Source organism: Rosa chinensis, chromosome 4 (genome assembly GCF_002994745.2).
Source record: "Rosa chinensis cultivar Old Blush chromosome 4, RchiOBHm-V2, whole genome shotgun sequence".
In the NCBI taxonomy this organism is placed as follows: Eukaryota; Viridiplantae; Streptophyta; class Magnoliopsida; order Rosales; family Rosaceae; genus Rosa; species Rosa chinensis.
In genome coordinates, this window is record NC_037091.1 from 11,006,128 (window position 1) to 11,018,521 (window position 12,394).

Genomic DNA, 12,394 nt, shown 5'->3' on the forward strand with positions numbered 1-12,394 from the left:
GGAGACGGTTAAGCCGAAGAATCGAAGCTAAAACTAGAAAAATTGAACAAAAGATAATTGAATCTATGAGTTCAGATCAGCTATGACCAAATAACTGAAAGACAGAACAACCAATCCCCAAAAATCTTCAAATACCAATTGTATGAAAAACTGGAAGACTAAAGTATGCCTTTAAGTCCTATATACATGGAGATAATTCAAAGGTACAAATGCAGAACAGATGAGAAAAACCATGCAGCAAAAATAACAGATGAAATATGATGCTTCAAATTCATTGTTTTAATGTATGAGACAAAGCTAGGAGGCGTAAAGAATTTAAGAATCCAATTGCAAATAGTGACAGATAACAATAAAAACTTACCGGGTCACAGCCCACCGCAGATGGATACTTTCTAACTTGTGATCCTAATTTAATTAATAATATATTCATCAGGATTTCGAGATCCTAGAGGAAAGGCATGATTTGCAAGACAAAATGAAGTTTCAGCAAACAATAATTTCTGGAGATGGAGTGCTGTCAGTTGCATGAGGATGGCCATAGCCGCAGAAGAAGTAAGCAAGGTTAACAGAGGGAGGATGGGACTTGGGAGATTATGTATAGTGGTACATAAAAAAGGAGGGATTTTCTAAATTCAAAGTAAGTGTCAAATTTCTCAGTCAAAGCAAGCTAGAGCTGCTTCAGGTACGGACCAGTACTGTGTACAAACAGACAGATAAGGAAGACCAACAGGTTTACAGGTTTCAACATGGTCAAGTCAACTTCAGAAAAAAATGATCATATATACGTACGGTCTGAATCATACTTTTCGCGTTTGAGACTTGACGGACAAGGATTGACAATGTCAGCTAGGAGAAGGATAAACAACAATTTATCTACCACTCATTTGGATTGTCCCAAATCCCTAGCAGGGTAAGCCTAGTCCGCTATTCCACTGTGAGCTAGCTATGTTGCATTATCTTCCCTTCACAGTCAGTCCAACTTCAAAAATGGATAAGTGGAAGAAGAGACCAAGATGCATAAGATCAAATAGACAAGGAGAATGGTTTTTGGTAATGGGAGGGAAATGAGAAATACACTTGTTGATGGATAAGATGTTCCTAGCTGAACAGATGATTATCAATGGGGTATGTAAATAACTGCAGTCATGCAGTGCTATTGCTATCTACATATATGCAAAAGAAATGAAACAGCAGAATGCAGAACAAGTGAACTCTAATCCCCATGAATTCCCAGGAATTCATGGAAACTTAGATGGTCTGGAGAAAGTGAGACTTGCTTGTATGGAAGAACAAACTCCCTCATATAATACTGTATGGAGGACCTTGGAGAAGGTGTGATGTTGATCAGCTGATATCTCACTTCCTCTGCTTGGACCTTTACAATCGAGATTGCTTTACACATTGGCTGGAGATCAATCTCGTCCGTTATGCCAATATAATGTCAATTGTGGGAGTATATGGCCCAAACAAAATCCGTAGTTGGGATTTATTCTGTATCAATAAAGATTGCTGGAGTTGATGGCTTGGATTGGTGGCTCTCAGGAGTATATGGCCCAAACAAATACAGAGAAAGAGTAAGGTTTTGGGAGGAACTGGCAGGGCTATATGGGTTATGTGGAAGTAGGTGGTGCATATGTGGGGATTATAATGTAGTCCGATTCCCTTCCGAAAAATCAAGTGGTGGCAGAACTACCCGTAGCATGCAGGCATTCAATGATTTCATAAGGGAGGCAAATCTTTGTGATCCAAGTCTTCAAAGAGCAGAGTTCACATGGTCCAATTTAAGGGAGAGTGCGATCTGGTGTAGACTTGACAGATTTCTATACTCTACAGATTGGGAGTCCATGTTTCCAAACTCAAGACAATTGGCTCTTACGAGAGTAACTTCTGATCACTGCCCAATCTTGCTTGACACAATTAGTGTTAAATGGGGTCCTACACCTTTTAGGTTTGAAAACATGTGGTTGGAACATCCTTCCTTCAAAGAAAACTTTAGAAAGTGGTGGGAGGAAGGAAACTGTGATGGCTGGAAAGGCTTTAGATTCATGAGAAAGCTCAAGAATGTGAAAGGAAAATTAAAGATATGGAGTCGAGAGACTTTTGGTGATATTGGGAAAGAAAAGAAAGTGGTGGAAGCAAGAATAAACGAGCTGGATGAGGAAGAAAGGAATGCAGGTATATGTGTGGTCAAAAAAAGGGAGAGGGAAGTTTTAAGAGGGCGACTGGAGGAGATAGCCTTGAGAGAAGAGATTTTCTGGAGGCAAAGAGCTAAGCTAAAATGGGCCAAAGAAGGAGACAACAACACAAGATTCTTCCACAAGCTAGTCAATGGCAGAAGAAAAAGAAATGTTATTGAAAAGCTGGAATTAAGCAACGGCATTGTAGTTGAAGAAGAGGCTTTGATAGAGGAAGAGATCATCCGCTTCTACAAGAATCTCTATTCAAGCAAAGAGGAAGTGAGTTTCGGAATTGAAGGCCTCCATTGGAACCCAATAAGCGTAGAGAAGGCAAGATGGCTGGAGAGACCATTTGAAGAAGAAGAAATTAAAAGAGCAGTGTTCGAGTGTGACACGGATAAATCTCCGGGTCCGGACGGATTTTCATTCGCAGCTCTACAAAGAAATTGGGAAGTGGTCAAAAGAGAGGTATTAGATGTTATGGCAGAATTTCACACAAACGGAGTTGTGAATAAGGTGACGAATGAGACATACATCTGCCTTATACCAAAGAAAGCAAATTCACTAAAAGTGGGGGATTACAGACCTATTAGCTTGATAACAAGCTTATATAAAATTATTGCAAAGGTATTAGCTTGGAGATTGAGAGAGGTTTTAAGTGACACCATTTCTGGTGCCCAGGGCGCTTTCATAAAAGGGAGACAAATATTAGATGCAGTTTTGGTGGCTAATGAAGTGGTTGATGAGACAAGGAAGAAGAAGAAAGAGGGTCTGGTGTTCAAAATTGACTTTGAGAAAGCGTATGATCACGTAGAGTGGAACTTTCTGGATTATGTTATGGAAAGTAAAGGCTTTGGAGACAGATGGAGAAAATGGATAGGGGGTTGTCTCAGGTCAGCAAATTTTTCTATTCTGATAAATGGGAGACCAAGAGGAAAATTCGGTGCTTCTCGGGGATTAAGACAAGGTGACCCCTTATCATCTTTTCTTTTTACCCTAGTGGTGGATGTTCTGGATAGACTTATGGAGAGAGCAAGAGATTGTAGACTAATTGAAGGCCTGGTAGTCGGGAGGGAAGAGGTTGAAATCACTCATCTGCAATTCGCTGATGATACAATTTTCTTTTTGAAGGATGATGACCAGAATTGGAATAATTTAAACATGGTCCTAGAAAGTTTCTGTTTGTTTTCAGGGCTGAAAATCAATAAATTAAAATGCTCCGTAGTTGGAATAAATACTGAGGCTGGGAGATTAGAAAGGATGGCTGTTGATCAAGGCTGTGAGATTGGAGTTTGGCCTATGAAATACCTGGGCCTTCCCTTAGGTGGTAACCCAAAGCAAGCTTCATTTTGGAACCCAGTTGTAGAGAAAATTGAAAAGAGATTGGAGGGTTGGAAAAAAGCTTTTTTGTCGAGAGGCGGTAGGCTGACATTGATTCAAGCAGTTCTAAGCAGCCTCCCAACATACTATTTATCTCTTTTCCAAATTCCGGTGGGAGTGGCAAAGAGATTAGAATCTCTTCTGAAAAATTTTTTCTGGGATGGAGTCGGAGAGGGTAAGAAGAACCATCTAGTTCGTTGGGAGATAGTGTCGAAAAGCAAAGAAAGAGGAGGGCTGGGAATCGGGAATCTACTAGCAAAAAATAAGTCTTTCCTAGGGAAATGGCTTTGGAGATTTCCTTTGGAGAGAGAGTCCTTATGGCATGCTGTAATAAGGAGCAAATATGGATATAATGTGAATGGGTGGGACACAAAGCCAAGTATGGGTGGATCAAGTAGAAGCCCTTGGAAGGATATTTCAGCAGGAATAAGCCAATATTCTCTCTGTCATAAACTAATTGTGGGCAATGGTAAAAGAGTGAGGTTCTGGGAAGACTCTTGGCTAGAGGATCAACCCTTAAAATTCTACTTTCCAAGGTTGTTCAGACTATCAAGACACACCAACTATTCAGTGGAAAGGTTAGCTCTCCCTCTCAATTTTCCGATGAGCTGGGATTTTGGGTTCAGAAGAAACTTAAATGATCAAGAGATTGAGGAGTTTGCCTCGCTGATGGTTAAGCTAGAAAATGTCCGAATAGTGGAGTCCAAACCAGATGAAAGGAGGTGGAAGCTTGAGCCTAATGGGAAATTCTCTTGCAATTCTTTCCATAGCTTCTTAATTAGTGGTGGATCAGATCCAATTTTTCCTCCTGCAAAGTTTATTTGGAAGGTCAAGGTCCCTACTAAGGTGAAGATTTTGGGATGGCTTGTGGTACTGGGGAAGACAAATACATGTGATGTTCTTCAAAGGAGAAGACCAGGAAGTTGTTTTTCTCCTCACTGGTGCATTTTATGTAAAGCTCAAGGGGAAAGTGCTGATCATGTCTTCGTGCATTGTGAAGTGGCTAATTTCTTATGGAAAAAATTATTTTGGGAAGCAAGAGTGGACTGGACAACTCCATTACAGAGAAATGACTTGCTAAGGGAAAACCCCATAGCGTTTCGTAAAGGTAAAAAGGCCAGAACCCTTTGGGGTTGTGGGGTGCTAGCTGTAGTTTGGGTGGTCTGGATGGAAAGAAATAAAAGATTATTTGAAAACTATGAAGGGGTGGAGAAGGAAGACCTGTGGGAGAGAGTCAAGTTTTGGGCATCCTTATGGGTTTCTATTTCTAAGGAATTCAAGGATTATAACCTTTCTTCCATTATTCTTAACTGGCAAGCAGCTGTAGTATAAGCCCCTAAGCCTTGATTAGTATTATTAGACGAGATGCTAGGCCTATAGCCCTAGCTGCCCTCTTTAGATCATTAAAGCGGACTCCTTGTCCGCCTCCCTGTATCTCGATTTTTGCTTTTTTAATAAAAAGCTGTTTCTTCTCAAAAAAAAAAAAAATGTCAATTGTGGGAGTGGCTGGCTAGCACCAAAATCCTCAGGGCAGCAGCTGCATTGGCCAGCCTATGCTGCTCACGATGTATTCATACATTACTGAAGTGAAGTTGATCAGTATCAGCATATCTACTGGCCATTTATCTGGCCGTCTCCTTGACACTTTTGAATCTACAAAAGTAGATGGGCAAAATTAAAAATTCTCATTTGAATATAATGAGAGTTGTTTAACATAATTTTGCTTCAGCAATTGAACAAGGATCTTTCTTTATTTGTTAGATCCTTCCATTTATCAGGTTGACCACAAGTATACCAGCCTGTGATCATCCATGATTCTACATCACTTGATGATCATGTTGGACAATGGCCTAGTTGTATCTCAACTTATTATGCAAAATTCTTTTATTGAATTAAAAGATTCTTCTAAAACAAAATACTTTTTAGAAAACATGAAACTTTTCAACCCAAAACAGCCTGTGTTGATAACTCAGCAGACGTTTTGCCAGCAGATTAGAAACAGAAAACTATACAATTTAAAAACAATTTATTTGATTTAAAACTACTAAATGTAGAAACTGAAACTTGTTAAATCTGCGTCCATTACAGAATGTAGAATTTTCACTTCTGCTGATAAGCCAAGGGAGTCTTGGGCAGGGTTGCTACTCAAAACTAACCAAACTTTGACAATTCAGTTCATTTCAAGAATCCAATGCAAATGGCATTTAGAATTCCCAAGCTTATGCTAAAATTCAAAGGGAAACATATGATTAGAAAGTCAAAATCATAGGACAGAAACAAGTTACTCTCAGATTGATTCAACTAACATAACTCTGTAAACCTAAATCCTAGAAACCCTTAATTGAAGAGAATATGAAAATTACCGATCGTTTTTCATTGAAAAAGAGCATACCTTGGCAACAGTGGGTTCAAGGTGTTCATGGGACATCGTCTATCATCTCTCTTTTCACTTTCCTCTCCTTGTTCTTTCTCCTCTTCAATTAAAAACAACTCACCCCACCCAAAAAAAAAAAAATTATGAATACCTTTGCAGAACAAGCCCAAATAGGATGTTCATTTACAACTTATCATGCCAGCTTCTAACTAGTATTAACACATAGCATGAATTTTGTCAGAATCTAGAGCATAGAAGGACAAATTTATAACAGAAGATGGCCAGGCACAGACCGATATGCAAGATTAATATGCAGACGTGCAAAGCTAGCCTAAAAGAAGATCGATAATTGTCACAAAATACAGCAATCCAGAATCTTGACCTGCTTATATTTAGAACTATACAAAATGAATCTGTCATTAACCCTATACTAAATCATACAGAATAGAAGTTAGCAGCCCATTGGAGAAATGTTTACTGCAATTTAGCTCCCATATTGTTCCACAATGTTCAGATCCTGTTTAAATGATGTGATGATACTTGAAAAAGCATAAAACTAGCTATCTTACTTGTTCATTTTCTATTTTTAGCTACGCTATGAAGTAGAATTCTATTCCAAATTTTACTCGCATGCCAAATTTTACAATTAAGCACTCCATAGTTATGACATGGCTATGTTTCTCACCTTATGAGATTATGTAGAAGAAAACATATATACTTTTTTTGCATCTCAGTTATCTTCAACTACACAACTATGTTTGATTATATAATACATATAATGATGTACAACATAATAAGTCAACTCTAATCCCTGTCAGCAAAACATGTCCTGATGAAAAGAAGGCAAAAAGAAGATCCAGGGAAACTTACTTCTATTGCTATTGCAGCAGAACTTACTCTCTGAGCACCAGAATGCTGTGTACAGAGCAAGCATGTGAGAGGCTGCAAACCTATTGCTCAAGGTGCAGTGGAGGTTGAGAAAAGAAAACAAGCTCAAAATTACAATAGCATTTTTGGTCTAAGAATCGATTTCAGTTCATATTGATCTACAACAAATTGTAAAATCAGCAGTTAGGTGTTTGTTGCCCTCAAGATGTATCAATCTAACTATATCAAAATCTTGTACATTCATGATATGGAACGGATTACAAGGGTTTCCGGTCTAAGAATCAAAGGATTAAAAATCCCAACCAGACCAACTAAGCTACAATAAGAAATCTATCTGATATCACTATATCAAAAACCATAAAACATAACTGAAATCATCTTGATTCCAAGTATAAATACAGATATTGTAAATTACTCACTGCTGTATACAGGAGAGTTACAAAAGACCACATACATTTCACCCCTGGACTTTGGTTGAAACTTCTGTACATTTCGGCCGGAGAGAAGGAGTCTGTGTATGGATAATCGCTACTGCAATTGAGAAAGATTGCAGAATTGACAGAGTAGGTTGAAAATGAACAAAATACAGACCATCATGGACATTCAGCATCCTTAATGTGGGAGTGGCATGCTCAGAGCCCTGAAGAGTTGAAAGGAGAGATAAGCATCTAAACAGAGATCTAAATACTTACATAGTTGTGAGAAATTAGTTCTGAAATCTTTCAACATCAACTAAAACACAGCAGCTTTACAAAGAATCCTTGATTCATAGCATAATTACAAAGAATGATGGAAATATTAATTATCAAGTTTTAGTTCCCATCCAGAAAGTCAAAAGAGCATTTCATTTGTCTTTTTCAAGTCACAATATCTTTTGAAAATCTTATGTCAAAAAAACAATATTACTTCTAAAGTTATAACCTTTTCCAGATTATAAGATCAATTTTGTGTCCAAAAAACATTTACTTTTCATAATTATGCATAACCTCTAATGTCCAAAAACAATATTACTCTGCAGATTATGTATAAGTTATAAACCTTCTACATATTATAAAATTTATCTCACGTGCAAGTCCAAAAACAATTATTTTTTCAGATTATGCATAACTTCAGTCACAAGACAGTAGAAGAGTTGGAACAACAATTCATCAGGAGAGATATTGGATGCACAGATCTTAGTAAACATCACTTAAGCCAATCTTAATATTTTCTCAATAACATTCTCAATCTTAATATATTAAAGGGTATGTGTTGATGGGAGTTTGGTATACCTGTAAATTTAAATCAAACGGCTTGCACTCCCCTTGAGTATCTGACTGAGGCAAAATGTCCTCTTTCCTTGATTTGCTTTTAAGTACTGTGAGAGGGCACCCCATGTCCCAGCCACCACAGTCACAGTATCCACCAGATCTCCATCTTTCAGTAAGACTTGAAGGGCCACCATTTCTGGTTCTTGGTCCACCATGAAGACCTGTGGGGATTAGAACATCCATACTTGTAGAGCAATCACCATTATTTCGACAACATTCGAGAGGCACTGACACTTCCACAGAGTTATTGGTTTTCTTCACCCCAACTTTCTTCAGAAATTTCAAACCCCAACCTCCAGTTTCCTCCTTACGATCATCAGGGAGATGGTCTTTCATAACAATTGCAGCTAATTCAAAATTTGGAGGGAGGTTATCTTCTAACAAATTCGGCAGACCTAGAGCATCTTGATTGCTGGCTGTATCATCTAGGCATGACTCCCAAGAAGAATTCTCAAGAGCTCCACTCAATTTGGAGATGGTTTTTTGTTTGGATAAGTGACTTGTCCTGAACACTCCCACCATCTTTTTCGATAACCCCTTACTCTTCTTGAGGTTATGGCTAGAAGTGTGCATCTCAATACCATCACCATACAAAACAAACTCAGTCTCCATGATCTTTGAATTGTTTGAGCAGAGAGAGACCAAATTCCTCACCTTCATCTTACCGACTAGGTGTGACTCACTATCGCGAATCTCATGGTTCTTTTGGCCACCCTTTCCTGCATGGAACAGGTATATATAATCCAGAGACTTGTCCTCTTTAGACTGAACCTTCCACAAATTGGCTACATAGACCTCCTTCTGTTCATCTGTAGAGAAAACAAAATGAGGATTCCCTCCCTTCCACGTGCACTGGAGCATTCCTTGGGAAACGGAGGCGAGAGCCGCACGGGAAGATTGATCAGAAGATGGAGAGTCTATGCTACACGTAGAAACAAGCCTTTTGTGACCCCCATCAGATTCATTTTTAATGCTTCCCTTAACTGGAATTTCTTTTTCTGTCGTCGGTGAAGAGAAAGTTAATGCACCAGGACACTCTGCTAAATCATGGCATATCGAGGCTTTGTCATCATTTGAAGTTATTCTTCCAGAATCTGCATTGCCACCTTCGGGGCCAACTTGGTGAAACAAAGGGCTCTTCAAAATATTTATCATGCTCTTGCTCCCCATAACTGTACCTACAATCCACTGTCCTGCAGGGCTTATGACAACACTCCCACCTCCAGCTTCCAATGGGCATTCATAAACAAACCTCGCAGAGTCACATGTATCTCCACTTCTAAAATCACCCGCACTAAGGCTTTCAGCTAAAACACCCATCTTCGCAGAGCTCAAATTCACAGCTACATTGCATTGAGCTGCTTTGGATGCACTAATATGAATCAATTCCAAGCATCGACGGCGAAATTTTTCATCTACGCTCAGTATATGCTTTGGAATCCTACTCTCAACGCCAACAGTACTTTGAAACAATGGACTTTTTGCGCAACATCTACTAATTTGTGAACTATTAACATTTGGAATTATAGGGTGCTGTGGATTTGCCATTTTGACCAACCTCTTCAATTTTGAGCCGGAGGATTTTAAAGTACCTTCTCTTGATAATACTCTCTCCTTGCTCAATCTATGAGATGTATCCTCTTTTCCCCGGCGATCTTTCTGAGGAATTATAACTTGATCATCCATCGGCTGGCCCAATCAGATTACACACATAAACTTCTTTATCCTATTCTGCCTCAAACTGAATCTTATAGACTTCTTATTCTGCCTCAAACTGAATCATATAGACTTCTTGTTCTTCCTCAAACTGAATCATATAGACTTCTTGGTCCAAGTCTTATCTTACAGTACACCTAAACAGCAACACAAGCGGTAAGCAAAAGCCACAGACTTTAGAAAGTGAGAAGAAATGAAAAAGATGTACATATCAAATATCCAAGGATTATATCTACCCAGAAGCTTTGGAAACAAGTTCAGAAATTGATGGGAGCTGTCAAATACCATGCTTGAAGCGTTAGACTCCACGACATATCTGAAACAGATTTGTTTTGGGGCGTTTTTCATTATTTGTTTGTACTATCAAACACCAAATGCAATATTCTTAAATAACTTTCCCTTGTTGGCTCAAAAATGAGTTGGCCCCTAATCCAAAACAGGTACAAGCAACAAAGAAAGAAACACCAGGCATGATTCAGATACAAATACACCAACCCCCATAGCTTCACCAAACCCAACTCAACTCCCAATTTAGTAACTTCCAACTGCCCACTGTACAATTTTTCCAAATCCTGAGGAAGAAGAGAGACTAAAAAGATCCAACCTTTCTACATCTTAACCACCATTATTATAAAACCCAGAAAGAAACCCAAACAGATAGTAGAAAAATCTCAACTAAAGCCTCAAAGTCATCATAAAAAACAATATAACAGACACCCAAGAAAGTTGAAACTATTTCATAACAATCAATGAATATTAAAAAAAAAAAAATACTAAAAGACCAGCTTTTTACCTCAGAAAATTGGATCCAAGAAGAGCACAAAAACACAAACACCCCAACACCCACAATCTAGGATGAGCTGATTTGCAAAACAATTACCACCCTGAAAGTTTGAGCCTTATCTTCCTTAACCCAAAGTTTAATACAGAGAACAAGTCTGAGAGGTTAATAGAAAAAAGGAAAGGAAGAGAGAAAGGTGGCTAGTGAAGAATAACCAACTAAGCACATGGAAAAGCAAAGATAAGCAAAAGGAGGCAAAGAGAGCCACCACCACCACTAATGAGATCACAGACAGGTCCTCTGTCTTTTTTAAGTGTTTTAAAGAAAAGCGTGTATGTGTAACTGTCTTGAGAAAAAGGGAAGAGCGCACACCACCATCGAAGATATGAGGAAAGATGGTGACTGATATATATAAGACCAAACCAAGATTTAGTGGGAAGGAGGGCGTGGTGTTCGTAAGCCACGTTTTCTGGGTTGAATTTTGGTACTTGTTCTTCTTGTTTTTTCTTTTTTTTTTTGTTGGGTTTGGAATTTTGGTACTTGTTGTGCCCGAAGTCCCCTAGTATGCAAGTGTAGGACCCAGAAATATCCTTCCATGTTCTAAGACCAACATTAACAAATTAGTTTACACAAGCTTAGATGCATAACAAAAAAGTAGAACTTTTACTTGCCTGGTTGTTATCATGCTACAAAAGTTATTGAGGATACACATACTATTGGCATCTTCACTTTTGAAGATCATAGTGCGAGTGTGTGAAAATTAACCATCCGAATAAAAACTATTTTTGTAGTTTTGTATATGAGATCGCGTATCTATTTATATTTTAAAATAAGAGCTTATTGAGATATTATTTTCATTTTTGTGGTTGAAAACACTGTAACATAATGAAGATAACAGTTTACGGAAATTTTAACTTTAGAATTAACTATAATTACTCCTATTAATGACGCATACAATATAGGGTCAAAGAGTCATATGATATCAATATCAAAATATTATCTCTCACTAATCTAGACTCATTGTTCGATGTTGACTCCAAGCAAGGAAAAAAATGTTCATTTAAAACTTTAAATGTTTGATCAAACACTTCCTCAAACATTTTAAAAGTAAAGGAAAGAATTTGAGGTGGTAAACAATTCGTCATCCATGTGATTTAAAAATATCTCGCCACACTCTTGTAATTTATAACGTAAAGTCAATTATAAAGAAACTACGATATTAATTCTCTCGAATAAGATATTGGTAAATGTCTGCATTTTGATTTTTCTTCCCCTTAATTCCCTTTGTTCCAAAAAAATTTAGCCAACAAAAAAAAAAATTAGCCAAACAAATAGAAAGAGAGGGAAATGGGGAAAGTGAGGTGACTTGTGATCGAGTATATGAGCTGGTGCGCATGATAGGAGAGTCCCACTACTACTATATACTATAGCCAAAAACTATAACAAAAAAGCCACATCACATTAAATTTTATTGTCATTTGGGCAATTGTGTTTCCATTTGAGACAAATTTTGCTTGTTTTCTTTTGGTTTGAATTTTGTAGTATGATTGCTACCGTTCTTTCGAATCTAATAGTCTACCTCTGCGACTTTGATTACATGTGAAAGAGTGACAATGACAAATGGGGACTAGACATTTGATAACGTAGGAAATTGTTCAAATACCAATGCCTCTAAGTATATTTCCTACGCAAAACCTACCAAATTATATATATTTAGTAATACTACATTCCCTTTCTTGGGTTCCATTTTCTTATTTATTGGGTTCAT

At 37.9% G+C, this 12,394-nt stretch overlaps 1 protein-coding gene across 8 annotated transcripts; it reads right to left on the reverse strand.

The window, feature by feature from the left end:
• Positions 1 to 4,886: 4,886 nt before the first annotated feature.
• On the reverse strand, positions 4,887 to 11,127 carry LOC112195833. Of its 8 annotated transcripts, none has more exons than XR_005809335.1 (6): positions 10,639 to 11,127; positions 8,091 to 9,982; positions 7,274 to 7,459; positions 6,802 to 6,846; positions 5,950 to 6,031; positions 4,887 to 5,210 (listed from the first exon to the last, which is right to left on the reverse strand). XR_005809335.1 is itself a non-coding variant. In XM_040517735.1 (4 exons), the coding sequence occupies exons 2-3, from the start codon at positions 9,813 to 9,815 to the stop codon at positions 7,277 to 7,279; spliced, it is 1,908 nt and encodes a 635-aa protein (XP_040373669.1). In that variant the 5' UTR covers positions 9,816 to 9,982; positions 10,639 to 11,127; the 3' UTR covers positions 6,960 to 6,977; positions 7,274 to 7,276. The 8 variants fall into 8 exon arrangements, 3 of the variants coding, with proteins under 3 accessions (XP_040373669.1, XP_024191817.1, XP_040373668.1); XR_005809333.1 differs by having other exon boundaries at positions 5,950 to 6,047; XR_005809334.1 differs by having other exon boundaries at positions 5,950 to 6,047; positions 6,802 to 6,881.
• Positions 11,128 to 12,394: the final 1,267 nt, after the last annotated feature.